This window comes from Fusarium solani, assembly GCF_023522795.1.
Source record: "Fusarium solani strain SB1 chromosome Unknown bctg00000004, whole genome shotgun sequence".
Taxonomy (NCBI): Eukaryota; Fungi; Ascomycota; class Sordariomycetes; order Hypocreales; family Nectriaceae; genus Fusarium; species Fusarium solani.
Genome location: NW_027072152.1, coordinates 397,020 through 424,948, shown reverse-complemented (window position 1 = coordinate 424,948; position 27,929 = coordinate 397,020). Strand labels below are relative to the sequence as shown.

The window sequence follows — 27,929 nt, the reverse complement described above, 5'->3', positions numbered from 1 at the left end:
AATCGAATACTTCTGCCGACATGGTCAAGATGCTTGCGCCTGGCTTCAGGTCACGGCGCGCCACCCCTTTTATACGCTTCGCCGTCGTCGCTGGCCTGTTTCTCTTTGCCTTCTGGACACTAAGCTCGCGAAAACCCTCTGTTAATATCCCTACTCGACAACCTGTGAACGTAAAGCCTTTCGGCAATTCAAAGCCTTCTGTACGTCACAGCGCATCGCGACCTTGTTGCCACGTGCTAACTACTGCCCCAGAACCAGAAGCCCGTATCAGACCCTGGCGTGAGGGGCGTCCACCCCATAGATAAACTCATCCACGATGCCGGAAAATCATACAAAGCACTCGTTGCGAAGGAATCCCACACCCTCGAAGAGGCTGCCCAAGCCTACCGACAGCGCCGTGGCCGTCATCCTCCCCCTGGGTTCGACAAATGGTTCGAGTTTGCGAAAGCCAACAACGCTATCGTCGTGGAGGAGTTTTGGGACCAGATTTACCATGATCTCGAGCCTTTCTGGGGTGTTCCCCAGCCCATTATCCGCAAGGAGGCATACAGCTTCGAGATGTCGATTCATATTCGAAATGGCAAGGCCAACTCGACTAGCGATTGGTTCTGGACTCAGATTTGGCTCGACATGATTCGATCCATTGAGCACTTGATCCCCGACCTGGACATGCCTCTCAACGCAATGGACGAGCCTCGCCTAGTCGTCCCCTGGGAGGATATTGATGGTTACTTGACTGCTGGAGCCAAGTCTCGTGCTCTGCTGCCAACCAAGGATGTCATCTCTGATTTCCAGACGCTTCCCCCGCCGGGCCGTCATGACCGATACGCCAGAATCCCGTTCAAGCGATGGGAAAAGACCAGTATGACCCTCTTTGCTCTCACATAGTCCGTTCGCTAACACTTGTAGGCCCCTACTGGCCCATTGCCCGACGAGGCTGCCCGCCAGAGAGCCCTGCCCGCACGGCCGAGATGAAGGAAACATTTAACATGCCTCCAGAGATCGATATCGCGAACGCTCAAGAGCACTCCTTCGAAGGCTTCGTCTCCAACTTTACCCTCTCGAGCGACATCTGCCATCAACCCGATCTTCAAGGCCTGAATGGTCTCCTCATCAACCCCATCTCAGTCTCGTCGACCAAAGTCTTGTTCCCCATGTTTGGCGGCTCCAAGCTTGCTATCAACAACGAAATCCTCCTCCCTCCCCCGATCTACTGGAAAGGCGAAGAACGATTTACCGGCGGAGAAGACAACGACGTGGATTGGAAGGACAAGACCAGCAAGGTCATCTGGCGAGGTGTTGCGACTGGAGGACGAAACAAGGCCGACAACTGGCGAGGATTCCATCGCCACCGATTCGTGTCAATGAACAACGAGACCAAGGTGTCGAGCGTCGAGGCCGGTTTGGCGGTGCCCGAGAACTTTGTGCTACCATCAGAAAAGTACAATTTGAAGGCCCAATCCCAGGGCCGTCTGGGTGAATGGATCGGAGAGTGGTCAGAAGTCGGCTTCGTGGATCTCATGTGCCATCCCAACAATGATGAGGGCACATGCTGGTACACTGACCACTACTTCAAGAAGGTCGAGGGAATGAAGATGCACGACCAGTTTGACTACAAGTATCTTCCCGATATCGACGGGAACTCATTTTCAGGCCGGTACCTCGGATTCCTCAACTCGACCTCGCTTCCGATCAAAGCCACGCTCTTCCGAGAGTGGCACGACAGCCGACTTGTGCCATGGGTGCACTTTGTCCCCATGGACAACCGATTCCAGGACTTTTACGGTATCATGGAGTATTTCCTTGGATACAAGGATATCAGCGGACACGACAAGGTGGCGGAGAAGATTGCCCTCGAGGGTAGGGACTGGGCAGAGAAGGTGCTCCGAAAGGAGGACATGCAGATTTACGTCCTTCGATTACTCCTCGAGTACGGACGAGTCATTGCCGACGATCGAGACAAGATGGGCTGGGTGGAAGACGCCAAGAAGGACCCGTCAATCGAGAAGACGTGGCAGAGCTTCAACATGTGAAGAGCTCACTGACATGAGCTCAGGCTCAAGATTTCCCTTTTTATTTGTTTCATTCTGTACGGAGTTGGCCTACGAATTGGCTGGAGGCGACGGCGTTTGGCGCGAGGGAGATCAACTGGCTGGCATGACTTGACGCATGTCGTTGCGGGTTGGCAACGATGACTGACCGGCTTGGGGGGTTATTGGCATCTATCTAGGTAACTACGGTTCGGTTCGAGCACATATAGACTCAAAACGGCATGGGATCCAGTGTCAAGTAGGGACATGCTTGACATGGATGGTTTGATAGCTTCGTTTCAATGTATCAACAATGTTTACCCGAGATCTGCTGAGTGAGAGTGATCCTGTGAAGGCATGGTGTGAAAAGGAGTTGTACAGTATTAACCAGAGTATTGCTGTCCAGCAATGTTCGTTATATTCTATTCTACATGTGATATATCCAGGACAACGCCGTTCCAATGCCATGAACTCATCCAGTCATGGCGCATTCTATACTGTACATATACATTGAGGATCCTACAGATTCATGGACCCTCCAACTCCTCCAGCTCCAGTAGCTCCACTCTTGGCATCATCCTCATCCTCACCCTCACCCTCGTCCATCATGCGTCCCACCAGCTCCTGGTACTCGGGCACAAACGGCCAGTTCAAAAAGGTCTCGACAATTTCGGTCCACTGCTTCTCGTTGACGCACCGAGCCGGTATCTCTCCATCGCCTGACAGAGGGGAACCGCCCTTGGCTGGGTCCCGGAGACATGTTATCTCGGGGAACATCTTGCCGAAGCCTGGCCACAGGCTGTCCATGGCCTTGGATACTGGGTACAGGGAGTAGCCGTACCAGAAGCGCAGTATCGCGTCTGCTAGACTTCCTTCGCGGGCCGTGGGGCCGTGCTGTCGGAGGTACTTGTGCATCGTCTTTGGTTGGAGGTCGAGCAGCGCACAGGGAACTTGAGGGTAGAACTCATCCGCTCGGACGGCGAGAGGCTCAAAGGGACGACGGTCCCAGTGCAACATTGGGGTGTCTTGTCGGAAGATGTGATAGTTGTCTCGGAAGATGACGTACTCCTTGCGGTTGTTCTTCTTTAGGAGCTGGATCTTGGCGTTCCATGCTGCGTCGGCGGCGGCAAAGGCGGCGGGGTCCGTCTTCCAGATTTGGGATGCTGCCTCGCCTTGCTGGATGAGCTCATGGTACGTGATTGAGTCTTCAATGTCGTATTTTCCTCGGTATCGGAGGGCTTTCAAGCGTTTTGAAGGTTCTTCTTCCTTGGACGTGGCGAACTCGGATTCTAACCCTTCGAGCTCGGTGCGGAAGGGTCTGCTGAGGATGGGTCTCCGGACTCCGGCGAGCTTCTGGCCCATGAGGCTCTCATCAGCCGTCACCATCTTGTAGAGAAACGTCTCCCTGTCCGAGGGCATAGTCAGGCCGGCCTTTTTCATCCTGGCAAGAGTGTTATACCCGGACTCGAGGTTGATCCACTCGTCGCGGAGCTCCTGGGACTCGAACTCGACGTCCTTGCCGGCGATCTCGCGGATCCACTCGCACGAGAGCTCGGCCTCAAAGGTGCTCCTCTTGCGACGCGTGGCAGAGTGCGGGATGAGTCTGCGCTTCGAGTCGTCGTTGACCCAGATTAGCATGCGGACTAGGCCGTACTGCTGGAACAGCGAGGCTGTCTTTATGGATGCCATGAGTTGGTATAGAACCATTGTGCTGACGCACTCAAACATTTGAAACTTCTTCGGAGGTGCGAAAGACATGTTGATATTCACAAGCAGAGTGTCGTTGCGCTCCGGCACGGCGTTGGGGTCGGCCTTTTTCTCTGGGGATATGCACGTCGCGAGCATGTCGTTGACCTCTCGCCAGAGGATGCCGGCTTTCGGGAGGAGCTGCACGCCTGGCCTCTCAATGAGATCAGAGAGCATGGATCCGTAGACCTCGACGTCGGGCTCCATGAGGATGTGCTTGCGCGGCTGGACGAGGTCGTGAAGGGTGCGACTCCAGAGGCCGGCGCCGGGATTTATGTCGATGAGATCGCAGCCGCGGTGTCGGTCGAGGGAGGGGCCAATGTAATTAGCAATGTCATCTACAACAGTCAGCTAAAAGTAACCTAGGAGTGCAAGGTTTTGGTGTTTACCGCATAGCTTCTCACTGACAACGTTTACACGGTGCTTATCACCAACAGGCACACCCTTCACAGCCCTCCTCCCCCTCTGCCACTTCCAAAGCCCAGTATCCTTAAGCCTCTCTGCAAGTGGTGTCCCCGCGACGAGCATCTCCTCTGTCACGCGGGTGCTCTGCTTGCGGGCGTTTGCCCTGGCGCGTAGGAACGGCCGCATCTTTCTCGCATTGTGCCGCCGAACGAGAAACATGAAGAAGGAAAAGACAAGGGTACTTGATTTGGATGCTATTGGTTTAAGCTGTGTTTGGAGGGATGGGTGAGAAATTGGAGATTCTGCCGGGGTTCACCGACTTTTGTGGTTTGTTTAAGAGTATGGGGCGACGTCATGGGATGGAGGGGTTTAGACTCCACAGGCGAGCTATACTATGTGCGTGGAAACCAGTGTGCGGTTGTTCGCATGGCGATTTTCTGGTCTCAATAATTAGGTAAATAGTATACACATGTATATTCATGATTCGAGCTTTTCAAAAGCTAGTATCTACTCTTCTAACAACGTTGTGTCCTCTTTAATTTCGTCCCTTAGGCCGATGTCTCTTTACTTCCCCAGACTCCAACCCAACTTTCCAACTTCCATCCCATACTTGTCTAAACTCCCGACAATACAGGTATACAGACGAATGAAAAGCTTTAAAGCATCGGTCAAGTATTAATATTGTTTCGAGCTAGAAGAGAGTTATCATCGATTGTCCTCGGCATCATATGGCAGCTCAAAACTTCTGTCCTCGTCAACCTCCTCCGTATTGCTTACCCTACAGTGAATTGACATCTTGGTTCGCAGAGCCGGTTTTCAGCAATTGACGTGGGATGATATAATAAATGATGACAATTATGGTACTGATTTATAAACGGTAGCATTTATAGTTTTCGGAGGGTTGTCACTGAATGTCCTTGACCTCCCACAATTACTCAAAGATCCGCCCCAAACCCACCTGTTGTCATCTCACAGTGGATCCCCAACATGGGATGAAGGAGCCTCAATAAAAAGCAAACTCACACACTAGACCAAATCAAGACACCACGGTTTCTTGTCAATCGACACATCTAACTTGTCCTCGCGTGTATCAACAAGAGGTTTTCACGCTTGCACACACACAAGATACCTCCCTCCCCGACTCCCTGCAAATCGTTATATATCAACATTCATTCACCAGTGGATGCCCCAAGTAAACTCCGCGTGACGCCGCCATGCTAAAAAGAAGAAGAAGAAAAAAGGACAATTCTGGAAACTCGCTCTGCCTTTCCCCCACATCATGCGCCTTCGCTGCCAAACTCGTTGGTCCATTCAATCTGCTTCGCGATATCATCCTTGGATACGGTCGGATGCGAATCCTCCAGGGCCATCTCAAAGTCCTTGAGCTGTACGTCAGGGGCGAGCAGCTCGTCCGAAGTGACGTCGTCGTATGTCATTTCAATCTTTTCTGGGTCGCCGGGTGAGCAGGGCGTAAGCATCCGCTTGCCGTCCTTCATTACCTGTAGATTGTTAGATATGCGCACACATGCGGGGAGAGTTGGACTTACAGGCTTAAAGTGGGTGGCTTGCAGAATCTTGCGTACTGGTCGCATCAAAGCGTGCTGAACCACGTTGCTGATATCACTACCAGACATGCCCTCTGACTTGGAAGCCAGCACATTGTAGTCGTGAGCCTGAAGCGCCGTGTCGGTATCGCCAATGGCAAGCTTAAACATCCTTGCGCGGCCATTCAAGTCGGGTAGACCGATATGCACTCGTCGTTGGAAACGACGTCGAATGGCAGCGTCCAGTTGCCAGGGAATATTGGTTGCGCCCAGAACTAGAATACCCTTGCTGTCGTTGCCCACACCATCCATCTGAACCAGAATCTCGGTCTTTATACGGCGTGATGCTTCGGATTCGCCCTCGCCTCGGGGACCGCACAGCGCATCAATCTCGTCGATGAAGATGACGGATGGCTTGTTTTCTCGCGCCATGGAGAACAGAAGCTTAACCAACCTTGCAGATGCATTAGAAACGCCATGTCGTCATATCAAAGACACTCACCTTTCACTTTCACCCATCCATTTGCTCACCAGATCGGAACTGCTGATACTGAAAAAGGTACTGTTTGCCTCTGTAGCTACAGCCTTGGCTAGGTAACTTTTACCAGTTCCAGGAGGTCCATAGAGCAGGATACCCTTCCACGCCTGTCGCTTTCCCTGGAACAGACTGGGGAACTTGATGGGCAGAACGACGGCCTCCTTCAGAGTCTCCTTGGCGCCCTCGAGACCAGCAATGTCTTCCCACCTCACGTTTGGTCGCTCCTGGAGGATCGCCCCTGACAGCGCGTTGCGCAGCTTCTTGCTCTCGTCGTCCTCGGCCGATGGCTTGGCCTTGCCCCCAGTGGTGGTGCCGTTAGCGCCCATGGCAGCCTTGCCGCCCCCGTTCGAGTTGGAATCGGCCTCGCTCTGGAGGAACTGCTTCAGCTTCTCGGCGCGGTCGAGGTAGGTGGCCATCTTCTCCTGCATGGTGACCTTGAGGGCCTTGTTCTTCTCCCACTTGAGCGCCTTGACCCAGAGCTCCATGGAGGACATGTAGAGGTCAAATGCCTTTTGGTACTCCTTGTTGTGGTCGGCGGTGATTGCCTTTTGCACCTCGGCGATGGCGCGGTCGCGGAAGTTGGTCGACATGGTGACGGTGCCTAGGATAACGAGGGGAGAGAGGGGGAGCAGGAGGGGTCGAGGAGAGTCGGAGGGAAGAAGAGATGAATAAGACAAGAGCGAGGCCTTGACAAGCTCCCCAGCAGAAAAGACGATACAACAGGCACGTGGGCGTCACCGCAGAAGTTGGAGACCCGACGTTCGAGATGGTGATGGATGAGGCAACAATCGCGGGACAGAGCAGCCTGGATTGGCGGGGAAACATGCTTATAGCGGGGCGAGAACAGCGGCCGCTGGTGGGATGGATAGCGGGGCAGCACCAGCACAACTTGAGATCAATCTACCCTACGAGGAGCTCACTTTAGGCGACGACATTAAAGAGATAATTCTAGGCAGGAATATTTCAGCCTAGCTGAGCCTTCTGAATCACGTCATTTGCCTTGTCATCGTCTCAGTCGAGCGCCATGTCGGACCCTCAGGCGCGTCTTCAGGCGCTGTCGGAAGAGTTCCAGAAGCTTCAAGGAGGCAAGTTCTCGACCAGAGTAGACTACACCGATGCTAACTACGTCTAGAACTCCAGAGCGCAGTCGCCTCGCGGCAAAAACTCGAGGGCCAGAAGCAGGAAAATCTCGGAGTCCAACAGGTAGGCGGTGACCCCTGAACAGGCGACCCGACCCCTGCTGACATCAACCAGGAGTTTGACCGACTACAAGACGGCGAGACCATCTACAAGCTCACCGGCCCCGTGCTGCTGAAGCAGGACAAGGTGGAGGCTGAGAGCACGGTCAAGGGCCGCCTTGATTTCATCAGCAGTGAGATGTGAGTGACATTCCGATCCATGTCAGGTGCCCCGGCTGACGACCCGATGCAGTTCTCGGTTCGAGAACCAAATCAAGGAAACTCAGGACAAGCTTGAGAAGAAAAAGACCGAGATCATCCAGATCCAGTCGGGTGCTCAGGCGGCCGCTGGTGGCAAGGGCAAGGATGGCCAGTAAAAAGCTCGACAAAAAAAGGGGACATGGGACAGGGAGCGATTAGATCATGAGTTGAGTTGTTTATCCTATGGAATCTGAATGATGATGATGCCATCTAGATCAAAAAAGAGGCCTTGGCACTTTATGAGCGCCGCGCTAAAACAAATGCCAGTGGGAGAGTTCTCCTTCGTATTCCTCCATTGTTCCCCGAAACGCCTGAAACTCCGCGGTCGTGAAACTTGTTCGTCAGAAATGTCTAGTTGAGAGCCATGACGGTGAATCCCCAGGGCACACCCATGTTCTTGTGCTCCAGCGCCGCGCCGGGCGAGAAAGTAAAGTCGACCTTGTCATCAGCGGCAACGAGCTGAGGAGAAGCGGGCGACTCGTCGGCGTCGAGGGCGGCGAGGATGGCATCGGCAATGTCACTCTTCCTCTGGCAGTCCTCAAAGATGGGGTTGCCCTCAATGGCATCCTGCATCATTGTGCGCTGCTCGCTCTCGGCAAAGAGCTGAGCCTCACGGTTGAGGACGCCATAGGTAACCTTTTCGCCAGTCTCGGCCAGACGTTGGAACAGAATGGTAAAGGTGGCGATGGCCTGGGCGAGGATGCGGGCCTTTTGCTTGGCGCTGAGGTGAGCAAAGATCTCGGACGTCTCCTGCTCAAGGAAGGACTGAGTGTTTGTGTCGAAGATGGACTGGAGAAGACGGTGGAGGATCTTGCGGCAGTTGAGGTCGACCTCGGAGCAGATGTCGAGGTTGAAAACGGCCGAGACCTTGCGGAGGGTGCTGAAGAGGACCTCGAGGGGGCAGAGGTCGTTGGGGATGGTAACGTGGCCCTCCTCGATGGTAAACACCTCGATGGCAGCGTTGATAGCAGCTTCTCATGTTAGTGCCTGTTGAGACTCTGTCTAGGCGCAAGACTCACAAGTGCTGGTCGCGTGAATATCGATCTCGGGGGAGATTTCGACAACGGAAACGGCAGACTGGTCCTTGATGGATTGCATTTCGATGGATGTAAGTGGTTTAGGTGTCGTTCAAGTTGTTTGATATAGTGAGATCTGGTCAGAGATGGTGGTATAGTCTACAAGATTCGAGCCCAAGACCTGGGGAGTGGCCGGCTTTTGACCTTTCATGGCCCCCGGCTCAGGAGATGTTATGAAGGAGCCCGTACGATATCCCGGCAGCCTCATAGCAAGGCCTCATGGCCACACGGTGGTCACTGCTCCTTCCCTTCAGGTATCATGGGCATGGATGGATGGGCCGATGGGACGATGCCCCCGTCACCGTGGGGTTGGCCAACACAGCGCAGGAGGCGGTGATTCGACACCTACGCCGCGCATCATGGCCATCATGGCATGTAGATGTGGCGTCAGGACGTTGAGGCGGAGTACATGATACAGATATCAGAAGAAAACATGTTTTGGGTTTAGCATCGACTCGCTTCATGAGTCGTCTCTTTAGTGGCTCCGATTAGCAAGATCTGGTCGCAACAATTAACGGACTGGTCAGAATCGCATCAGACCGACTCTTTGAACACCCGCGTCGGTCATTTGCCTGATTGGGAAACAATATCAGGGAATAAGCGAAAGTGAATAATACGGGGATCAAAGGACCCCGGACCCCGAACCAAGGCAGGGCAAGCGTACGCGAAGCCGGCAATTGTTCTCGTATGGAACGAACCGGAGGTTGTCAGCATTGGGCACTCTGGACTCTGAGAGATGCCTGAGGGGGAAGCATCAGGTAGAATCCGACTGGATGGGATAGATGGCGTGGACAATGCGGGTGGGAATTGTACGATTTGCATCTATAAACCACGCCATATCTCCATGATCCAAGAAAACAAGGAGGTTTGATGAGGGAGGGCTTGGTTGTGGCTGAGGCGATGAGTAAGCAGCGCAATTAGGAGGCTAGAGCAGGAAAGCAGCGGAACCTTTTCTTGCATTAGTCCTTTTAGTTGAATATACCTCTTTTGTGATTTACCCCGTTAACTTCATTGATGCCCTGCCCCGCCATCGGCCATGGAGGGGCAACAAGGTACCGGCTGACCATGAAGCAGGGCGCGCGTCGTCACTGAATAATTACATCCCGTCTCCAGGCAGCTCCCAACCTTTGTTCACCAGATACACGTGGCGCGGCGGCTTGGGGAATATGCCCCGGTTATAAAGACATTAGCGACGGCTTCTACGACCCTGAGAGACTCCTCTTTACAGCGCTTTTCTCACAATGGAGTCGATGCGGCCTGCTCGGCCCCCGACGGTCAAGGAGCTGGTGGCTCAGGCCGAGAACTTCAACTTTAACGCGAATATTCCTGTCAAGCACTGGACGCGCGCTGCTGAGACGTTATATAAAGAGGTATGCTTTGCTTTGTGTTTACATCGCTGGCCATGCTGACGCTGCTAGGCCGGGTTTGCAGTCTCCGATGGCGATTATGGACGAGCATACATGATGCTCTACCGACACTCGGTCCTCGTACTTCAATATCTCCCCTCGCACCCGCAGATCAAGGATCCCGAGAATAAAAAGGCGTTTTCTGCCTTGTCGAAGCGTATCGGACGTGTGATTCAAGACCTCGAACAACTGAAACCCGAAATCGAGAATGCTGTTAAAGAATGGGAACGGATGGCGCCCCCGCCCCAGGCGGCGAACAAGACGTCGGAGCCTTCGAGATATGAAGAGTTTGCGGCTCGAGATCCAAGCTTGACCGGAAACGCCAAGATCCTAGACGCCTTTGAGAACCAAGACCTGGCCGTTGACCTAGCCCAAAAGGAGTTGATTCGAAGAGACACGGCAAGGCGAGCGACGAGGAAGGCTGGCATCTCGGATGAGGATATCATGTCCCGGCGAAGGGGAGGGAGATGGGATCAGTGGGATGGCGATGATCTGCGGCAACAGATGGAGGCGACGAGGCAGGCACTCGATTCGGCTCGTGAGCGACGTCATGATGGGGATTTCCAGACAGCGCCGGTATCGCAGTCGTACAACTATCCGTCCATCTCAAAGTCGAGGCCGGTGGATTATGAGAGGTCAATAACACCGACAACTCCTTCGATCCAGCCGAGTCGACCGCCAAAGGAACCGATTTCGCTGCCGCCTAAAGAACCGTTATATCCCACGTCGGGATCTGGAACTCTTCCACCGAGTCTACCTCAAAAGGTTCCTCTCTCTCAATACGCTCCCCTCGTTCCATCTCCTCAACCCACAACGGCCGACCGACCCCAAGTGCCTCGAAAGGAGGCCATCAGCCCGCCGCCAACGCTCCCTAAGAAGGAGCGTCTGACGTTCAAGCCGGGTGCATATCTCGAGAATGGCGACCCTATACGCTCGCTGTTCCTTCCCAGACAACTCCGTCAGCAGTTCCTCGAGATTGCGTCCGAGAACACTCGCCGGGGGCTCGAAATGTGTGGGATGCTCTGCGGAACTCCCATCAACAACGCCCTCTTTGTTCGATGTCTTTTGATCCCCGACCAAAAGTGCACCTCGGATACTTGCGAGACGGAGAATGAAGAGTCCATGTTTGACTACTGTATGAAGGAAGACTTGCTGTTGCTGGGATGGATCCACACGCACCCGACACAGACGTGCTTCATGAGCTCTCGAGACCTGCACACGCATGCTGGATATCAGGTCATGATGCCTGAGAGTGTGGCCATTGTGTGCGCGCCCAAATTCACGCCCTCGTAAGTACACGACCCGTTTGACGAGAGCAATTACTGACATGGCCAGATACGGCATCTTCCGATTAACTCACCCTCCAGGCCTGGATCACATCTTGAACTGCAACCAGAAGCCGACGTTTCATGAGCATTCTCTAGACCCAAACAAGATCTATCGCCCGGCGGAACAGCCACAGGGTCATGTATATGAGAGCGACAAGCTGGACTTTTACGTTCACGATCTGAGGACGAAATAGACAATGGAGTAGGATTGCATAGCGCTGGAGTTTTAGGACAGGCGGGCAGGACAAGAGCATAAAAATATACTATCCAAACGAACAAGCAAGCAAATTGACGAGGACTCTGTTACTTACACAGCGTCTGTGTCTGTGTCGCGTGTTTGTTCATTCTCCGGTAGCACCCGGTGACGCGGTCCTTTGTCGGTCTGCGCTGCGGGCGGGTAGGGATGGTCTCATACAAATGAGGAGTCGATGATTGGATTGGGCCTCGTGCTGGGCTGGGCTGGGATCTGCGTCAGTGTCTAGGATGCTCAGATTTTGATGGCTGGTTCGAGTCGATCGCCCGAGAGATGAGCACGACGGCCTTGGGTGCTTGAGGGGACTGAGAAACAGGTCATAGGACTTTGCCAGGAGCAACTGATTCAGCTTGCGACATGATGCTGTGCTCCCCAGAGTCAAGCAGAGTGTTGCAACACCAATCATTCACTCATTCATTCCATGCACACAGGGTTGTGCGTGCATGATGAGGAGAATTTGCTCTGCTCTGCGGTGGAGGTGTCGGCAGTGGTTCCATCCGAGCTCCAGGTAGGTCGTGGACTGATAGGGCAGGGATCGACTAGGGCCAGGCGAGCTGAAGAGGAGAGTGGACTCTTGCAGAGGAAGAATCTGGTTGATGGCTGCAGGGCCAAGACGAGAGAGGCCTCGGCGAGGTTAGGTATGGATGAGGATCGTCCAAGCAATGACTGACATGGGATGGGAAGCAAGCCCGCTGATAAATCTCCCTACACGTCATTGTCTTGGGGAGGCACAGGGCGGGTCGAATAGTCCAAAAGAAGCTTTTCAGCTCGCCTCAAGATGAGGAGGTTACCCAATGACAAAGGGTATAATTCCTGACGCCCCCTCATCTTCGCACCCTATGTACCAAGACAAGAGACATGCATGGCGTCGTCTGTCAATGGGGGGATGTCTCAGTTGAGGATCTGCAAGGCTAGAGATGATTGCCCAATTGCCGCCCCCCAAAGGGTACGACTGCCGACGCAGAAAGAGTCGGGGTCTAGGATTAAATTGCACCGTGTCCACTTTCTTCTTTCTCGATTGGGGAGGGAGGGATTCTTCTTTGAGGGTTAGTGGCTCGTCTTTGTGGACTAGAGGGTCGCCGGCTCGGACCGCGATCCATTCCCGGGGCGGAAACTGGTGTTGGTGGCGGAAGAGGAGAAGGGAGAGAACTGAAGGCCTCAAAGGTGAGTGAATGGTTAACCGATACAGGGTCTTATTGTCTGACGGCAAGCTGAAAGACGGCCTGACAGGGCCATGCCCACCACGCATACCGTGTCTCGCTCTACTTGCAAGCAAGGGTTATCCTCCAAGGGTCGCCAAGCAAGAAGGAAAAAGATTGACCGCCAGTCTCTCTGTGTTCATTTCGATTAGACATTGACCTTGGCTAGTTCGATTGACAGCTCCCCAGTTTAGACGCCACAAAGAGAAGCCAGTCACGTCAAGGGCATCTCCAATCTGTGTGGTCTAACTAACCGGGGGGTTAGACCCTCCGATTGGGCTGCTTCCGAGACATGGTGGTGTAGGTGTCTGAGCAAATCAGAGATGGGGATAGATCTTGGTGTTGAACATCTGTGGGGAGCTACTGTCTGTGCCGTCTGCAGGTCTAGCTAGACTATCAGAAGTTCACGATACCCAAGGTACACACCCCTCCACTCGATTCAAGACACTTAGATGCGCCGGCCTCGAGCTACGAGGTTGATCCTGAAAAGCAACAATGGGGATCGTGTTCCACTGCTTAGTCCAACCACCCGTCTTTCTTGCCCGGCTCCCTTGCGGGCCGCACCAGGTGTACCCCGTCGTTGGACACGGTGACGCGGAATGCCGTGTCTCACTCGTGGACGCTAAGCTAAGCTTTTGTTTCCCTTGAAAGCATGTGCGATGATGGTTGATAAGACCGAGGGTGTCCCCCCTCTTTCTGGTGTTCTGGCTGTTCTCCTCTCACTCACACACTTGCGCCATCATGTCGTCTGCAGAGGTCAAGAACGGCCACGCCACCAATGGCCACAGCCAGGAAAAGGCTCCTGCTCCTCCCAAGCCGCAGCCCAAGGCTGCTGGCCAGTCCAATCAGAAGAAGGAGGGTGCTCTGAAGAGCTTCAAGAAGCTTCGGGTTCTTTCCAAGAGGCCGCTGCCTACTGAGATGGGTGATGGTAGCTACAGGACTGTGGTGAACCGACCTCGTCTCAAGGAGGATCTTCGTCGTCTCAAGATCAAGGGTGAGTTTGTGTGCTTGAAAGTGAAAGTGGTTTTGCTGATGTGTTGCAGACCTCAAGACGCTGCTTGAAATTGTCAAGGCCAAGGCCAAGGGCGAGACTCAGCAGGATGACAAGACCATGATCATGGAGAGGACCATTCAGCTCGTCGCCAGTCTGAATGACCACTCCAAGGTTCAAGAGGTTCTCACCAACAGCTTCATCGACAAGCTTTGGAACTCTCTCGATCACCCGCCGATGCTGTACATGGGTGACCAGTACCGCTTCCGCCAGCCGGATGGATCTCTGAACGTGAGGACATGCGTCTCTGACATCAATTGACTTGGCTAATGTTTGTAGAACCCTTATATGCCCAAGCTTGGTGCGGCCAAGACTCCTTACTCGCGATCTGTTCGTCCCAAGGGCATGTCGCTTGGTGCTCAGCCTGATCCTGAGGCTGTGTTTGAGTCTGTTATGGCTCGTGATGGCTTCAAGAAGAACCCCAACAATGTGTCGAGCATTCTGTGGTACTGGGCCACCATCATCATCCACGGTATGTGCCACAATTAACTTCTAGTTGGCAATTGCTAATTGAACAGACTTGTTCTGGACCAACCTCAAGGACCCTAACCAGAACGACTCGTCGTCGTATCTCGATCTCTCTCCCCTCTACGGTAGCACCGTTGAAGCTCGCGACTCGATCCGAACATTTGAGGATGGTCTGCTCAAGCCTGACACGTTTGCCGACAAGCGTCTGATCGGAAACCCTCCCGGTGTCTGCATCATCCTCATCATGTTTAACCGATTCCACAACCATGTCGCGACTAACCTCGCTGACATTAACGAGGGCGGCCGCTTCTCCAAGCCGGCTCCTAACCTTGATCCTGAGGCTGCCGCTGCGGCTTGGAAGAAGCGTGATGAGGAGCTTTTTGAGACTGCTCGTCTTGTTACGTCGGGTCTGTACATCAACATTACCCTCATTGACTATGTCCGCAACATTATCAACCTTAACCGTGTTGATACCACTTGGACTCTTGATCCTCGTCAGGAGATGGGTGTCTCGGTCGGTACCAAGGAGGGTTCTGAGTCTGGCACCGGCAACGTCGTGTCTGCCGAGTTCAACCTCTGCTACCGCTGGCACTCTTGCATCTCCGAAATGGACGACAAGTGGATCCAGGACTTTTACGTTCAGCTCCTGGGCGACAACTATGGCGCCATGGACATGCGTGCCTTGATGATGGCGCTCAAGAAGTTTGAGATGTCTGTTCCTCAGGACCCTGCTGAGCGCACCTTTGGCGGCTTCAAGCGTGGTAAGGATGGCAAGTTCAATGACAATGAGCTTGTTGATGCTCTTGCTACTGCTATTGAGCAGCCCGGCGGTGCCTTTGGCGGTCGCAACGTTCCCCGCATCATGAAGCCTGTCGAGATGCTTGGCATTATTCGTGGTCGCAAGTGGAACTTGGCTGGTCTCAACGAGTTCCGCAAGCACTTTGGTCTCAAGGCTTACGATACTTTTGAGGAGATCAACTCTGATCCTGAGATTGCCGAGTCTCTGAGGAACTTGTACCAGCATCCCGACTATGTCGAGCTGTACCCTGGTATCGTTGCCGAAGAGGCCAAGACACCTATGGTTCCTGGTGTCGGTATTGCTCCGACCTACACCATCTCTCGTGTCGTCTTGTCTGATGCCGTTGCCCTTGTTCGTGGTGATAGGTACTACACGACCGACTACCACCCTCGTAACTTGACCAACTGGGGTTACAAGGAGGTTGACTATGACCTCAACATTAACCACGGCTGTGTCTTTTACAAGCTCTTCATCCGGGCTTTCCCTCAGCACTTTACGGGCAACTCGGTCTACGCTCACTACCCTATGGTGATTCCCTCAGAGAACCGCAAGATCTTGACGGATCTTAAGCGCGCGGATCGGTTCGACTTTGACCGACCTAGCTTTACTCCTGCTCGTATCAACATTGTGGGGTACAACGCCGCCAAGTACATCCTGGAGAACCAGGAGATCTACAAGGTGTGCTGGGATGAGGGTCTTGGACACCTCATGGGCGAGGGCGGTCGCCGCTTCATGCTGTCTGGAGACGGCGCCTTCTTTGCCCAGCAGCGCAAGTGTATGGGTGCGCTGCTGTACAACGACACGTGGAAGAGCGCCATCAAGTCGTTCTACTCTATGATTGCCGAGAAGCTCCTGGCGGAAAAGTCGTACAAGCTCGCGGGCAAGACGCAGGTCGACGTTGTGCGGGACGTGGGTAACCTCGCGCACACGCATTTCGTGTCGCGTATGTTTAACCTGCCGCTCAAGACCAAGGAGAACCCCAAGGGTCTCTTTTCCGAGCAGGAGCTTTACAAGATTCTTGCCGTCATTTTCGTGTGCATCTTTTTCGATATCGATCCTGCCAAGTCGTTCCCGCTGAGGCAGGGCGCTCGAGAGGTTGCACAGGCGCTGGGCAAGGTTGTCGAGATGAACGTCAAGCTGTCCAACGGTATTGGAATGAAGGGTCTGTTCACGGGCAAGGCGAACAAGGATGATCCTCTGGCTGCATATGGAGTCAACATGGCCAAGGGGCTCAAGAGGGCTGGGCTGAGCACCGAGGACATTGTGTGAGCCAGATTCTTCCTACGGCTGGAGCCATGGTTCCGAACCAGGCTCAGGTGGTGAGTGATTTTGTTTGAAGTGAAGGGAATGATTGCTAACGTTGTGGTAGTTTGCTCAAACTCTGGATTGGTATCTTTCGCCTGCGGGTGAAAAGTACCGTCCTGAGCTGCATCGTATTGCCGCTCTTGAGACCGGTGAGGAGACTGACGCCCTCCTTCTGGGTTACGCCATGGAGGGTATCAGAATGGCCGGCACGTTTGGTCTCTACCGCAAGGCTGAGTCTGCCGACGTGATCGAGGAAGACAACGGTGAGAGAGTCGAGGTCAAGGCAGGCGACCGCGTCTTTGTCTCGTTCGTGTCAGCGGCCAAGGACCCCAACGTGTTCCCCAACCCAGAAGTCGTGGACCCTCGGCGACCTCTCGAGTCGTACATCCACTACGGGACCGGACCCCACGAGTGCCTCGGCCGAAACATCAGCCAGGTGGCACTCACGGAGCTGTTCCGCGCCCTGTTCCGGAAGAAGGGACTCCGTCGGGTTCCCGGTGCTCAGGGAGAGCTGAAGAAGGTTCCCAGACCTGGTGGATTCTACGTGTACATGACTGAGGACTGGGGAAGCATCTGGCCTTTCCCTACTTCGATGAAGGTTACGTGGGATGGAGAGTAATTTGGTCTTTTGTTTTTTTTAAGGGAATGCTTGGGGGGTTGGGATTATACCATGGGGGTTGAGATTGCTTAGCGATATCACCGACGCTAATATTGATTTCCTTTTATATTTGGACTTTTGTTCTTCTGGTTCGTCTTGGCAGCTTATGTGAAACCCTGGTCAAGATGTCAGGCCCTGGTTTAACTGTCAGGGCTTGTGGATTTAAAATGTCAGGCTGTGATGTCAAGGGCAGTGAGATCTCAAAATGGCAACGATTACGCGAGGTTGCATGTCCCAAGTATAGATCTGCGGCGACCAAATCTGAGGCGCAGGCAAGATTAACTTGTGGCGGTGTATCCTGAAAAAATAAGGCTGCGTGCATTCTTAGCCGAGGTTTGTCACGCGCTTAGGATGGGCTGGGCTGGGTACAGTACCCAACAGGGCTGGGGCCTCACCTTCTGCGGCCACGCGCGCTTATTGCAACCCAAGGTCTTGATTTATGTGTTGGAGCAGATTGATAGGTAAATCTGACAGTGTTCGGACTCTTTGAAACTCGGACTTTTCGAGATTCCCCCTGTAATATCGGGAGCCTGCTTGAAGGATTCCAAGGGGGGTCACAAGAAAGCGTTTGCCCCCCTCAGTAAGCGCTAGGACTGATTCGTTTTCCTTCGCGGGCTACAGCAGCAGGGTGCGTTTCACTATGTGTTTCTTGACCCGCGATTGAGAGACGTCATTGGTTGTGAGTGACGCTTCAGCTGCTTCTCTCGAGAGCCTCTGCCGTGCCGTTTGTGCCGTTAGGATAGGAGAGTTTTGAAACATTTCGTTGCCTTCTGATCAATTGACTCAGGGGGTTTCGGGTGGCATAAAGAGTCAGGCTTGGCTCGATGTCTGGCTGATTTTGATCGGCATCTTTTTTTTTTCTCTTCTCTGTCAGACGTACAGCCCCCCAGCCTTACAACGGGGATCCATTCACTCTCTTCCTTGTCTGTTCCCGCTTACATTCCCTGTCCTTTACTTGTTCGCGGCTGAGCCTGCCTTGTTCACCTTTCCCCACGTTCAGGCTGTGTCTGTTTGTCATTGATCACTCTCTTTGTTCAGAGCGTCTTATAAACACTGTCTGACGACCCGTTGATCGACGTCCTCAGCACATTTCCATTCTGTCTTTTTCTCTCATACACTCATATACCCGTACGTCAACGTACACACACACACACACACACCCACCCATACTCTACCAAGAACAACAAGATGAAGTTCCTTTCCCTCTCGGCCGCTGCCCTTCTCGGCTTCGCCAACCTCTCCCTCGCCGGCCCCCTCTACGCCGCCCCCATCATCGAGCACGCAGCCCCCAAGTCTGTAAAGTGCGACCCCAAGAACGACGAGTGCCGCACCGCCAAGCAGGCCGCCCCCTTCATCACCAAGGGCTTCTACGACTACGGCATCTACGACGTCAAGGAGATGGCCGCCGTTATTTCTCTCATGGCCTTTGAGTCTGTCGATTTCCAGTACAAGCGCAACAAGAGCCCCGGCCGACCTGGTCAGGGTACCGCAAACATGCAGATGGCGCAGTGGAACCTCAAGTACGCCCAGAGCATCCCCGAGCTCAAGGACAAGTACGCCGACATCAAGAGCGTCGACGGTCTCTCCAACAGCACCCTCAACGCCCTCCTCGACGACCTCGTCGACGACAAGTACAATTTTGCCTCTGGTCCTTGGTTCCTGACGACCCAGTGCAAGCCCGAGGTGCGCGAGACTCTGCGAAAGGATATCGACGCGGGTTTCTTGCTGTACATGGCTTGTGTGGATGTCAAGCCTGAGCAGCCTCGCCTCGACGCTCTGAACCTTGCCAAGGAGGCCTTTGGTCTCAAGAAGTGCTAGACATGCCATTGAGTGGCTGGGAATGCACTTGGAGCCGTTTTCGATTCTGTACTCATAGATACCTTGACAAATGCCATTAAATGATTTCATGCTGTTCTTCTCGTGCCACCATGTCCATGTATAAATGTCTATATCTCGTAGCGGTCCAATTCGTGGTGGACAGGCCGGTACACAAAGTAGTCAAACTTGGCCTCTATCCCAAGACCATTCAAGTCCGAACACGCCACACCTAGGAATGAACCAGTGAAGCTCCCATCTCCTACATGTCCTCCGCACTCATCCGATAGGATCGAAGCATCCAGAACGGGACCATACTCTTTCAGTTCGTCACCTTCGAGGGCGTAGTAAAATTGGAGCTTGCTCATGCGAATGGATAGACCCAGCTTCACCTTGCCCTCGTTGGGAAGCTTTACGGGCACTGCCTTTTGAGGTTCGAGCTTGCCGAGGGGAGATGAGTCTTCTGAGCTCATGATGGAAAGCTCTCTCTGGCCGTCAGAGTGTGCTGTGACGGTGAGGTAGAAGAAGTTGTAGCGAGAGTAGTAGGCTGTAAGACCTGCAAATTGACGCTCATCCTCTGGAGAAAAGTCGATGACTGTCTCAGCGTCACAAGAGAAATGCGTCTGTCGCCTTGCCATTAGAGACTGTTCAAACCATGATCCAATTGACTCGCGACCGATCAAGGTGAGCTTGCCGTCGTTCACCGAAAAGATGCGCTCTGGCTCAGGTGTTCGCAGCCACTGAAAGTCTTGGTGAAGGCCGTTCTCAAACGTGTATCGCTGTTCAGCCCAGTATGCTGTGTCATTTCGTGCAGCGGGGAGATCAACAAAAAGGCTTGGAACTGGCCCGTTCTTCACGTAGAGCCAGTCGTCATCGCCCCAGTATGCCTCTTGGATTCCTGTCTCTCGCCCCAACACACACCGACGCTTCTGACCAATCGGTCGTCCAGTGAGGTGCACGACATAAGTCTTGCCGTCAGGTGTATCCACGATATCGCCGTGTCCAGCCCTCTGCAACGCGACATTTGGAGTGTCCTTGGATGTAAGAATGTGCTTCTGAGGGTGATCCTCATAAGGGCCCCAGATGTTTCGAGACCGTGCAAGCGTGACGGCGTGGTTGTATCCAGTTCCTCCTTCGGCTGTCAACATGTAATACCACCCGTTGCGCTTATACATGTGAGGCCCCTCGACGAACTTGAGGTCTGTTCCTTGGTAGACGTTCTTCCGTGGACCAACAAGCTTCCCTGCTTTGGGGTCAAACTCTTGAAGCATGATGCCGGCGAACAGGAGGGGACGGGCGCGGTGGTCCCAGGTCATGTTGCTGAACCACTTGCGACCATCCTCGTCGTGAAACAGTGAAGGATCAAAGCCAGACGAGTTGGCATAAATGGGATCAGACCACGGCCCTTCAATAGCCGGAGCACTGATGATGTAGTTGTGCGTATCCTTGAAAGAGCCATCCTTTCGCTTCACATCCGTGTAAACGAGCCAGAACTTTTCACCATCATGAGTGAGACAGGGAGCCCAGACACCACAGCTGTCTGGATCCCCGCGCATGTCGAGCTGGCTCTTGCGGGTGAGAGGACGGACTGCCAATGTCCAGTTTGCGAGATCTTTGGAGTGGTGGATCTGGACTCCGGGGAACCACTCGAATGTCGATGTTGCTACGTAGTAGTCGTCGCCGACTCTGAGGATTGAGGGGTCGGGGTTGAACCCGGGGAGGATGGGGTTTCTGACGAGAGGCATCTTGACGAGTGACTGAGAGCTGAAGGAAAGGTAAGAGATGAGAACAAGAGAAGTGAGAGAGAGAAGAGAGACAAGAGTTCAATTGTCAGTATCACCCCACGTTCATCCTCATGACAACCCCCATCACTCAATACTTATCCTCCCCGAGGACGGAGCCTCGTTCGTGTCACGGCATTTAGCCTGAATTCACCTCTGCCAGGAAACGCGGGGGAGAGGGGATTCGTCTTACGATTAGCGCCAGCAGAGTTGCAGATCTTTGCCTCTGACTGACCAATGTCGTGCTTCTACTGACTCCATTCAATTGCCTTGCACGTCGGGTTATCCAGCATCAATTCCGCCCTCTCTTTTATCCAAACGTGTACCCGCAGCTTGGCATGCTGGACTTTTGAACTCGGTCGGGAAGAATGCCCTCTCTACTCGCCTCCCATGTCGCCTTGGATGTCCATGCTTCCTGGGAAGCTCTCCCAGAAGCCCTGCGTTGCATCCGCAAATGTCGCGTGCATGTTGCTGCCAAACTCAAAGTTGGTGTCAAACAGGTCAATGTCGGCTGGTGCGATAAAGTTGAGCTGATCTGGCGCAAAGTCCACGGCAGCAGGGGCGGCGTCGTTTTCGCCGTCTGTTGCGCTCTTGGGTCTTGTTGGTAGCTGCGTAAAAGCGTCAGAAGAGGAACCCACCTGCTCGTCGTTGCTCTCGGCGTCGGGTTGTCGGACGGGGTCGGGTTGTAGGGCTCCGTAGTCGATGATTGCGTTTCGCATTTCTCTCCTCTCGCTTGGTGTTACTGCCTGGTCTCCTTCAGCTTTGATGTTGGTGTAAAAGATTTGCATCGCCTTGATCTTTTCTCGCTAGGGTCGATGTTAGTGGAAGTGTATCAAAGTTGGAGAGGGAGAACTCACCCAGGTATCTGCCATAGGCCACGCTTGTCGCATATCTTTGAGAAACAGCAATCCCTCAACGATGTGCTCACGCCTCCGCTCAATCTGATGTGGTGTATCGCCGGGATTGGGGAGTGTAGAAATACAGCATCGTCCCTACTGCCGTGTAGATGGTAAAGCCAATCCACGGAACCAGACCCCGTAGAAAGTAGAGGCCAAAGGCACGCATCTCCTGGAGCATCTCACAGACCTGCTCGGCCACCTCGACTAACTCCTTGCTCGACCATGCTGACCATTGATCCCACTCTTGATCGCCTACTCTCGCCTTTTGCATCTCCACCTCTGGAAGATAAGATCGGTAGAGGAAGATGACACTCATAAAGTAGATGCAGTGCATGTAGCAGTACGCTTGACCCTGGTTGGACACGCTGTGTGCTCTCAGCAGAAACAGCTCGTACTGTAACCGCTTGGGCAGCGAGTCCTTCCACACATTTAGCCGCGAGAGCAGGTACTGAAAGTCGGATTGAGGCTGCCAGGGTGGTTGATTGTTGTCATGTGGTGTGCAGGCCCATTTCGCAACGGCACCCCATATATCAGCGACCCTCATGCTATATGCGACGATGCCGAGGCTCCCTTGCTCGCCCAGCCGGGGTCCTTCGGGCAATGAGCCGTCTAGCCTCTCGCAGATGACGAGCTCTCCAAAGTTGAAGCTGTCGGAATCGCAGGGAAGTTGTATCCGCATCTTGTCGGCCGAGAGCATCCTATCTCGGCCTTTACCTCCACTGAGGAGGCTGTCCATTAGGAAGCAGGTCCATGCTGTGCGCCGTCTCTCCTCGGCGGTGATGAAGTCGTCGCGAGTCGTTACGGATGTCGGCTCTTCAAATAGACCTAGGACTTGAGCCATTCTGACGGCCATGCCTAGGTACACCCACGCTCGTCTGCCCTCACCGGCGCCCCAGGAATGGCCGGTCAGCATGAGGAGGACTTGGGCCCGATGGACGGTCGGTTGGTCCACTAATGACAATACCATTGATCGGGCATGAGTAGCGAATGTGTTGCTGGCCTCAACCTGGCTAGAGTAGCCTGGAGGAGCGGCCTGGGAGAACCTGTATTGACGTGGTGAGTGAGGGACAATTGACTTGAGCGTTGAGAGCGCACCTCACCGTGATGGCCAGCATAGCCCAAACGAGCAGAGGATCTAGCGTCTTCTCACGTATCCCTATGAGAAGATTCGGAATATGGTGAAAAGACCACTTGTAGGAACACCGTAGATAGCTGTTCTTGACCTCGTCGGTCAGAAACTCGAAGGCGTCCACCGCAGCCAACGTCTTTGACCGGGCAGCCAGCCACTCTTCCGAGCGAGCCTGGCCCCTGACAGTCAGCTGTGAGGCACTCTCATGCTCACGTCCATGACGCTCAAGACGACTCCGTCGGAAGATGAAGGAGGTGCCCTTGGGAGGGAAGATGCACTCATCACCGCGGTCGCGGCATCGACTGCAGGGTGGCCCGCCCGAGTGGATGCACTACGGCGCCATCAGCCAAGGAGATTAGAAGGGATTGGAAGAGGCTGTCGCATGGTACTTTACGCTTGGAGGAACGACATGCGCCGCAGGCTATCGACTTCTTCATGCCGTTGTTTTGTTGGAGATGAGATGAGATGAGATCAAATTGTTCTGCCTGAGGTTGCGAATTACTAAGGAAATGGGCAATCCGTGTTTGGAGCCTCAGGTTTGCATGCCTGTCTGTGATTGGCTGACGGAGGTTATTATGGGGCTTAACAAAACCTCCTGGGGACAGTCAAACAGTGACAGACACCATGAGCCTCAATCGTTGGAATGACCTCTTGATCCATGTCGGCTCCTGCTATTTTAGTTTGGTGGGGCTTTTCTTTTCCTTGTCAGTATCACATGCAAGTTGGGTCAAGTTGTCTCGTGTCCTCATGCTCTGGAGTTGTGTTATACGTGGCCAGAGTCGTAAGCTACTCGGTGAATGCACCGTCGGAAATGATGCCTTGTTCTCAAGATGCAGTGAATTTCTTTTTTCCCTTTTAGACTGTCCTTCAGACGCAGCCATGTCAGCAGTGGCTTTGAGGCGCTATCCACTTAGCTGGCCTGACAGTCCAGGGGATAATCTTGGCGTTTCCATGTCATTTCCTGAAATTTCCCGTCTGAGCGCCGCGGAAACGAAAGGCTCGTGACATTTTTCGTTCAATGCCGTTCAAAACAAGCATGTGAATGTAAACGACGTCATTAACCGTTGATATAAGGCTCTCTCGTGCTCAGAAAGAGCTTGTTAGCTACTTAAGGAGGGCTTGTCAGATCTGACGTCGGGATGCTGATTTGGACTTGCAGGGAATAAATCCCCAGAATCTCAACTGTTTCCCGATGCAAAACTCCGGATCCGCATGTCAGCACCTTTTGTTTGGCGTCACTACTTGCACGTTGTTGGTCAGCTGCTTGCGTTCAGTTGAGGCTGAAGCTCTTGGCTGAGATGGGATCTGATTTTGCGATTGGATCGCAACACCTCCCTTGTACAGAGTAGCTGCATATCCGTTCAAGTATGTACTCCGTGTGCATCCGTACTTCCCGCGGAAACCGGATGGATCGTACAGCCCGTGACTGCGCTTAGAAATGCCTCTGCACAAACGATAAACAACGGGGCTCGAGTCGGGATGGAGACGGGCCTTCTGCAACTGTTGGCACCTGATGTTACCCACAGGGACCGTTTTCTGTCCGGGATCCCCTGTAGTGGCAAAGCCGAGGCATCCAGGGCCCATGGGGACACACGTGTTAAGCACAAGATAAAAAGAGATGACGTTGCTGCTTCCCGAGAGGATATATCTCTGGGATGGCTGTCGCTTCGTGCCGTTTTGCATGTGCCGGCTACTGTAACCGTTGTCGCTACCACTCGACCTGCAGACGCTTGACATAGGCTAGTCTATCCAATCATATCCTTCCACGATGGATGCGCACAACGTCCCTTACCCAACGGGTGTGCTACCCCTACACCAGGTTCACAAGCCGCCCTTCACCATCGAGTCGCCTGGATGCGAAAAGGTCCCCGGCGAGACCATTCCTCGACGACACCCCAAAGCGAAAGATGGCCTTATTGCGCGACCCGCGGAGGGTATTAATACCGTTTTTGACATTGTACAGCGCAGTGCTCGTGTCTACCCAGATCGCGGAGGTATCGGGTCGAGGAAGCTGATTGAGCTTCATGAGGAGGTCAAGACGGTGAAGCAGAAGAAGGTAGACGGGCAGACTAAAGAGGTCGAGAAGAAGTGGCAGTACTTTGAGCTCTCTGGGTATTCGTTCATTTCTTTCAAGGAGTATGAGACGCTTGTGCTGCAGTTGGGGTCTGGGCTGCGGAAGCTGGGCTTGTCACCTGTCCAGAAGCTGCATTTCTTTGGTGCGACGAGGTATGAATTTGCTGTTTTCTTTCTACCACTTTTGTCGCTTTTTGGCTTTATTAGCCGACAGAACTGATTGTGTTCTCTACAGTATGGATTGGCTTGCCATGTCCCACGCCTGCGCTTCTCAGTCCATCTCCATCGTCACGGCCTACGACACCCTCGGAGAAGAGGGATTCCAACACACTCTCGTGCAGACCCAATCCGACGCCATCTTCATCGATCCTCACCTTCTCAAGATCGCTACGAACCCTTTGAAAAAGTCCAACGTAAAGACTGTTATTGTCAACGACGCCTGCATCTTTGGTCATCCAAACGATATGGAGAACTTTGCGGCTGCGAACCCCGAGTTTAAGGTCTTGACTGTTGAGCAGTTGAGGAGTCTTGGCGAGAACAACATGGTTGATCCTGTACCAGCTAAGCCGACTGATTTGTTTTGCATCATGTATACGTCGGGTTCTGCTGGGCCTCCGAAGGGTGCCTGTATCACGCATGAGGTCCTCGTTGCAGGAGGTACGCTACCCCATCGCGACCTAGCTTTCCATCTTTTTTGCGGGCAAGTAAACGGAATTTGCTGACCTTGTATCGTTTAGTTGCCGGCATTTACACTTCCGTGGATGAAGTTGTCAGTTATCGCGATACCCTGCTCTGCTATTTACCGTTGGCCCATATTTTCGAGTTGACCGTCGAAAACCTGGCCATTTTTATCGGCGCCACTCTCGGCTATGGCAGTTCCAGGACATTGTCTGATACATCGACTAGAAATTGTGCAGGAGATATGAAGGAACTAGGACCTACCATCATGATGGGCGTTCCGCAAGTTTGGGAAACCATCCGGAAGGGCATCAACGCGAAACTGGAGGCGAGTGCTCTCCTCAAGAACGTTTTTTGGGCGGCTTTGAACTTTAAGAGCTTCATGTCGAGACACGGATTGCCGGGCGCCAACATCTTTGACAAGATCATTTTTGGCAAGGTCAGAGATTTGGCTGGTGGACGGGTCCGATTCACCGTGAATGGTGCAAGCGGAATCGCCTCGGGGACGAAGCACGTTATATCCCATGTTATTGCGCCGATGATCATCGGATACGGTCTCACTGAAACCTGCGCCTGTGGTGCCCTGGGCTCGCCTCTGGAGTTCGCGCTAGACACTCTTGGCCCTGTTGCTGGCTCTCTCGAGATCAAGCTGGTTTCTGTGCCCGAGTTTGGATACTCTACTGATGCCAAGGTACCTCAGGGCGAAATTTGGGCTCGGGGCACTTCACTCATGAAGGGATACTATAACAATCCAGAAGAGACGGAAAAGGCTATAACTCCGGACGGCTGGTTTAAGACGGGTGATGTTGGCGAGTTTGATGCTGATGGCCACTTGCGGGTTATCGATCGCATCAAGAACCTCATCAAGCTACAAGGCGGCGAGTACATTGCTCTCGAGAAGCTGGAGTCTATCTACCGCGGTGCCCGGACTGTTATGAATGTAATGGTCCACGCTGACCCAGCTCATTCTCGCCCCATCGCAGTCATCATGCCCGAGGTCAAGGCCCTCATGTCAATCGCGGAAGGTTTGGGCGTCGATGAGCACGACATGTATCACGACGCCAGAGTCAAGGAAGCGGTCTTGGAAGATCTCCGTGCTACAGGAAAGAGCGGTGGTCTTGCTGCGATGGAACTCGTTGCAGGTGTCGTCCTCACTCATGACGAGTGGACTCCTCACAGCGTGAGTTTGAAATCGTTTCTCCTGAGATATAGAGTACTGACATACTTGTAGGGTCTTGTGACTGCCACGCAGAAGTTGAACCGAAGAGTTATCATTGAGACTTTCAAAAGGGAGATTGCCGCGGTTTTGAAGGATACCCCATGAAGCAGAGGAGTTGTAACGATAGAAGGTTGGAGTTGCTTGGTTTTTGGTTCATTACAATAGACTGAATCTTGACATCTGCATTAGATTATAACTCTATATCCAGAAGTTGAACATGATTGGTGCCTTGTGTGAGACATTTTGACAGGTAGATCCGGGGTAGAGGTGTGCTTTTTTTGTTTGTTTGTTTGTTTGTGGTTAGCTTGGCAGATGGACATTGAATTCCGCAAAAGCAATTTGGCTAGGGTTGTGAGGTACATGGAGGTACTTCTCATCCCTGACAGGAATGTACCTCTTAGACAGCGCCCCTTACTCGATGGTACAGTGAATACACAAGACCACACCTAGAGAACGAAGATAACAATTCATTACACACCACCCCGCCTCACTGAATCACTAGCTAATCATAATCGGATTATTTCAGATGCGAAGAATTCCTTGGTCTTGGTAGGTCTGCGTTGAATAAAAGCATATGGCTATGGAAAGAGAGTCTGCGTGGGATTAAGGTTGTGACCCATCGATTAATCATACCTGGGTAGCCTTGTGGACTCGAGAACGCTATAATCATTCCCTTGCGCCTCTTATGTTTAGGGAATCGTCGAGGTGCGGCTTGCTTTACTGGAAATATTAATCTGGTGTATAGGCAAGTCCGTTAACTTGATTGAATTGGAGGACACCCGTCAACTCTATTGTGAGCTTGGCGACATCTCCCAAAGAAGCCATCGACCATATTAACAAAGAGCACAGTTATTGACACATGCCGGCATTAAAATCCAATGCTTTTGTGACTATCTAAGTCCCAGTGCCGAAAGGCATGTGTTGGCCTCACCACTTACTGAAACGAGTTTTCAGAACTGTGATGCGGAGATTTGGGTGTGGAATGGGAGATTGATTACAACCACCAGAAAGCCAGCATCATTCATCTTGACTTTACGCCACCGGAGACGAATACTAGGCGTAAGAGCAAAGACGATAGGTGAACCCATGC

General features: G+C 53.1%; 12 protein-coding genes across 12 annotated transcripts; 7 read left to right on the top strand and 5 right to left on the bottom strand.

Moving 5' to 3' along the window:
- Window positions 1-20: 20 nt before the first annotated feature.
- Window positions 21-2,033, top strand: MRS44_007197 (uncharacterized protein; the record flags this gene model as incomplete). The annotated part of the gene is made up of 3 exons (XM_046283563.2): window positions 21-200; window positions 253-862; window positions 910-2,033. 3 exons carry the CDS (start codon window positions 21-23, stop codon window positions 2,031-2,033), a joined length of 1,914 nt encoding a protein of 637 aa, XP_046129275.1.
- Window positions 2,034-2,549: 516 nt separating this feature from the next.
- On the bottom strand, window positions 2,550-4,367 carry MRS44_007196 (uncharacterized protein; the record flags this gene model as incomplete). The annotated part of the gene is made up of 2 exons (XM_046278786.2): window positions 2,550-4,114; window positions 4,166-4,367. 2 exons carry the CDS (start codon window positions 4,365-4,367, stop codon window positions 2,550-2,552), a joined length of 1,767 nt encoding a protein of 588 aa, XP_046129276.2.
- A 1,091-nt stretch (window positions 4,368-5,458) lies between these two features.
- Window positions 5,459-6,853, bottom strand: MRS44_007195 (uncharacterized protein; the record flags this gene model as incomplete). The annotated part of the gene is made up of 3 exons (XM_046283600.2): window positions 5,459-5,680; window positions 5,729-6,179; window positions 6,228-6,853. The coding sequence occupies 3 exons, from the start codon at window positions 6,851-6,853 to the stop codon at window positions 5,459-5,461; spliced, it is 1,299 nt and encodes a 432-aa protein (XP_046129277.1).
- Window positions 6,854-7,287: 434 nt separating this feature from the next.
- On the top strand, window positions 7,288-7,818 carry MRS44_007194 (uncharacterized protein; the record flags this gene model as incomplete). Its single annotated transcript, XM_046281460.1, has 4 exons — window positions 7,288-7,365; window positions 7,404-7,466; window positions 7,518-7,642; window positions 7,695-7,818. 4 exons carry the CDS (start codon window positions 7,288-7,290, stop codon window positions 7,816-7,818), a joined length of 390 nt encoding a protein of 129 aa, XP_046129278.1.
- A 235-nt stretch (window positions 7,819-8,053) lies between these two features.
- Window positions 8,054-8,800, bottom strand: MRS44_007193 (uncharacterized protein; the record flags this gene model as incomplete). Its single annotated transcript, XM_046274051.1, has 2 exons — window positions 8,054-8,673; window positions 8,722-8,800. The coding sequence occupies 2 exons, from the start codon at window positions 8,798-8,800 to the stop codon at window positions 8,054-8,056; spliced, it is 699 nt and encodes a 232-aa protein (XP_046129279.1).
- Window positions 8,801-10,019: 1,219 nt separating this feature from the next.
- Window positions 10,020-11,706, top strand: MRS44_007192 (uncharacterized protein; the record flags this gene model as incomplete). The annotated part of the gene is made up of 3 exons (XM_046271263.2): window positions 10,020-10,148; window positions 10,197-11,473; window positions 11,520-11,706. 3 exons carry the CDS (start codon window positions 10,020-10,022, stop codon window positions 11,704-11,706), a joined length of 1,593 nt encoding a protein of 530 aa, XP_046129280.2.
- Window positions 11,707-13,705: 1,999 nt separating this feature from the next.
- Window positions 13,706-16,551, top strand: MRS44_007191 (uncharacterized protein; the record flags this gene model as incomplete). The annotated part of the gene is made up of 4 exons (XM_046283744.2): window positions 13,706-13,958; window positions 14,008-14,246; window positions 14,295-14,487; window positions 14,534-16,551. 4 exons carry the CDS (start codon window positions 13,706-13,708, stop codon window positions 16,549-16,551), a joined length of 2,703 nt encoding a protein of 900 aa, XP_046129281.2.
- Window positions 16,552-16,577: 26 nt separating this feature from the next.
- MRS44_007190 (uncharacterized protein) lies at window positions 16,578-17,206 on the top strand (the record flags this gene model as incomplete). Its single annotated transcript, XM_065620440.1, has 2 exons — window positions 16,578-16,601; window positions 16,652-17,206. The coding sequence occupies 2 exons, from the start codon at window positions 16,578-16,580 to the stop codon at window positions 17,204-17,206; spliced, it is 579 nt and encodes a 192-aa protein (XP_065476512.1).
- A 1,227-nt stretch (window positions 17,207-18,433) lies between these two features.
- On the top strand, window positions 18,434-19,063 carry MRS44_007189 (uncharacterized protein; the record flags this gene model as incomplete). The annotated part of the gene is made up of 1 exon (XM_046274052.1): window positions 18,434-19,063. One exon carries the CDS (start codon window positions 18,434-18,436, stop codon window positions 19,061-19,063), a length of 630 nt encoding a protein of 209 aa, XP_046129282.1.
- A 128-nt stretch (window positions 19,064-19,191) lies between these two features.
- Window positions 19,192-20,805, bottom strand: MRS44_007188 (uncharacterized protein; the record flags this gene model as incomplete). The annotated part of the gene is made up of 1 exon (XM_046283590.2): window positions 19,192-20,805. The coding sequence occupies one exon, from the start codon at window positions 20,803-20,805 to the stop codon at window positions 19,192-19,194; it is 1,614 nt and encodes a 537-aa protein (XP_046129283.1).
- A 413-nt stretch (window positions 20,806-21,218) lies between these two features.
- MRS44_007187 (uncharacterized protein) lies at window positions 21,219-23,529 on the bottom strand (the record flags this gene model as incomplete). The annotated part of the gene is made up of 5 exons (XM_065620439.1): window positions 21,219-21,647; window positions 21,699-21,782; window positions 21,838-22,783; window positions 22,836-23,200; window positions 23,491-23,529. The coding sequence occupies 5 exons, from the start codon at window positions 23,527-23,529 to the stop codon at window positions 21,219-21,221; spliced, it is 1,863 nt and encodes a 620-aa protein (XP_065476511.1).
- A 1,108-nt stretch (window positions 23,530-24,637) lies between these two features.
- MRS44_007186 (uncharacterized protein) lies at window positions 24,638-26,944 on the top strand (the record flags this gene model as incomplete). The annotated part of the gene is made up of 4 exons (XM_046277044.2): window positions 24,638-25,095; window positions 25,178-25,599; window positions 25,680-26,800; window positions 26,852-26,944. 4 exons carry the CDS (start codon window positions 24,638-24,640, stop codon window positions 26,942-26,944), a joined length of 2,094 nt encoding a protein of 697 aa, XP_046129285.1.
- Between the last annotated feature and the right edge of the window lie 985 nt (window positions 26,945-27,929).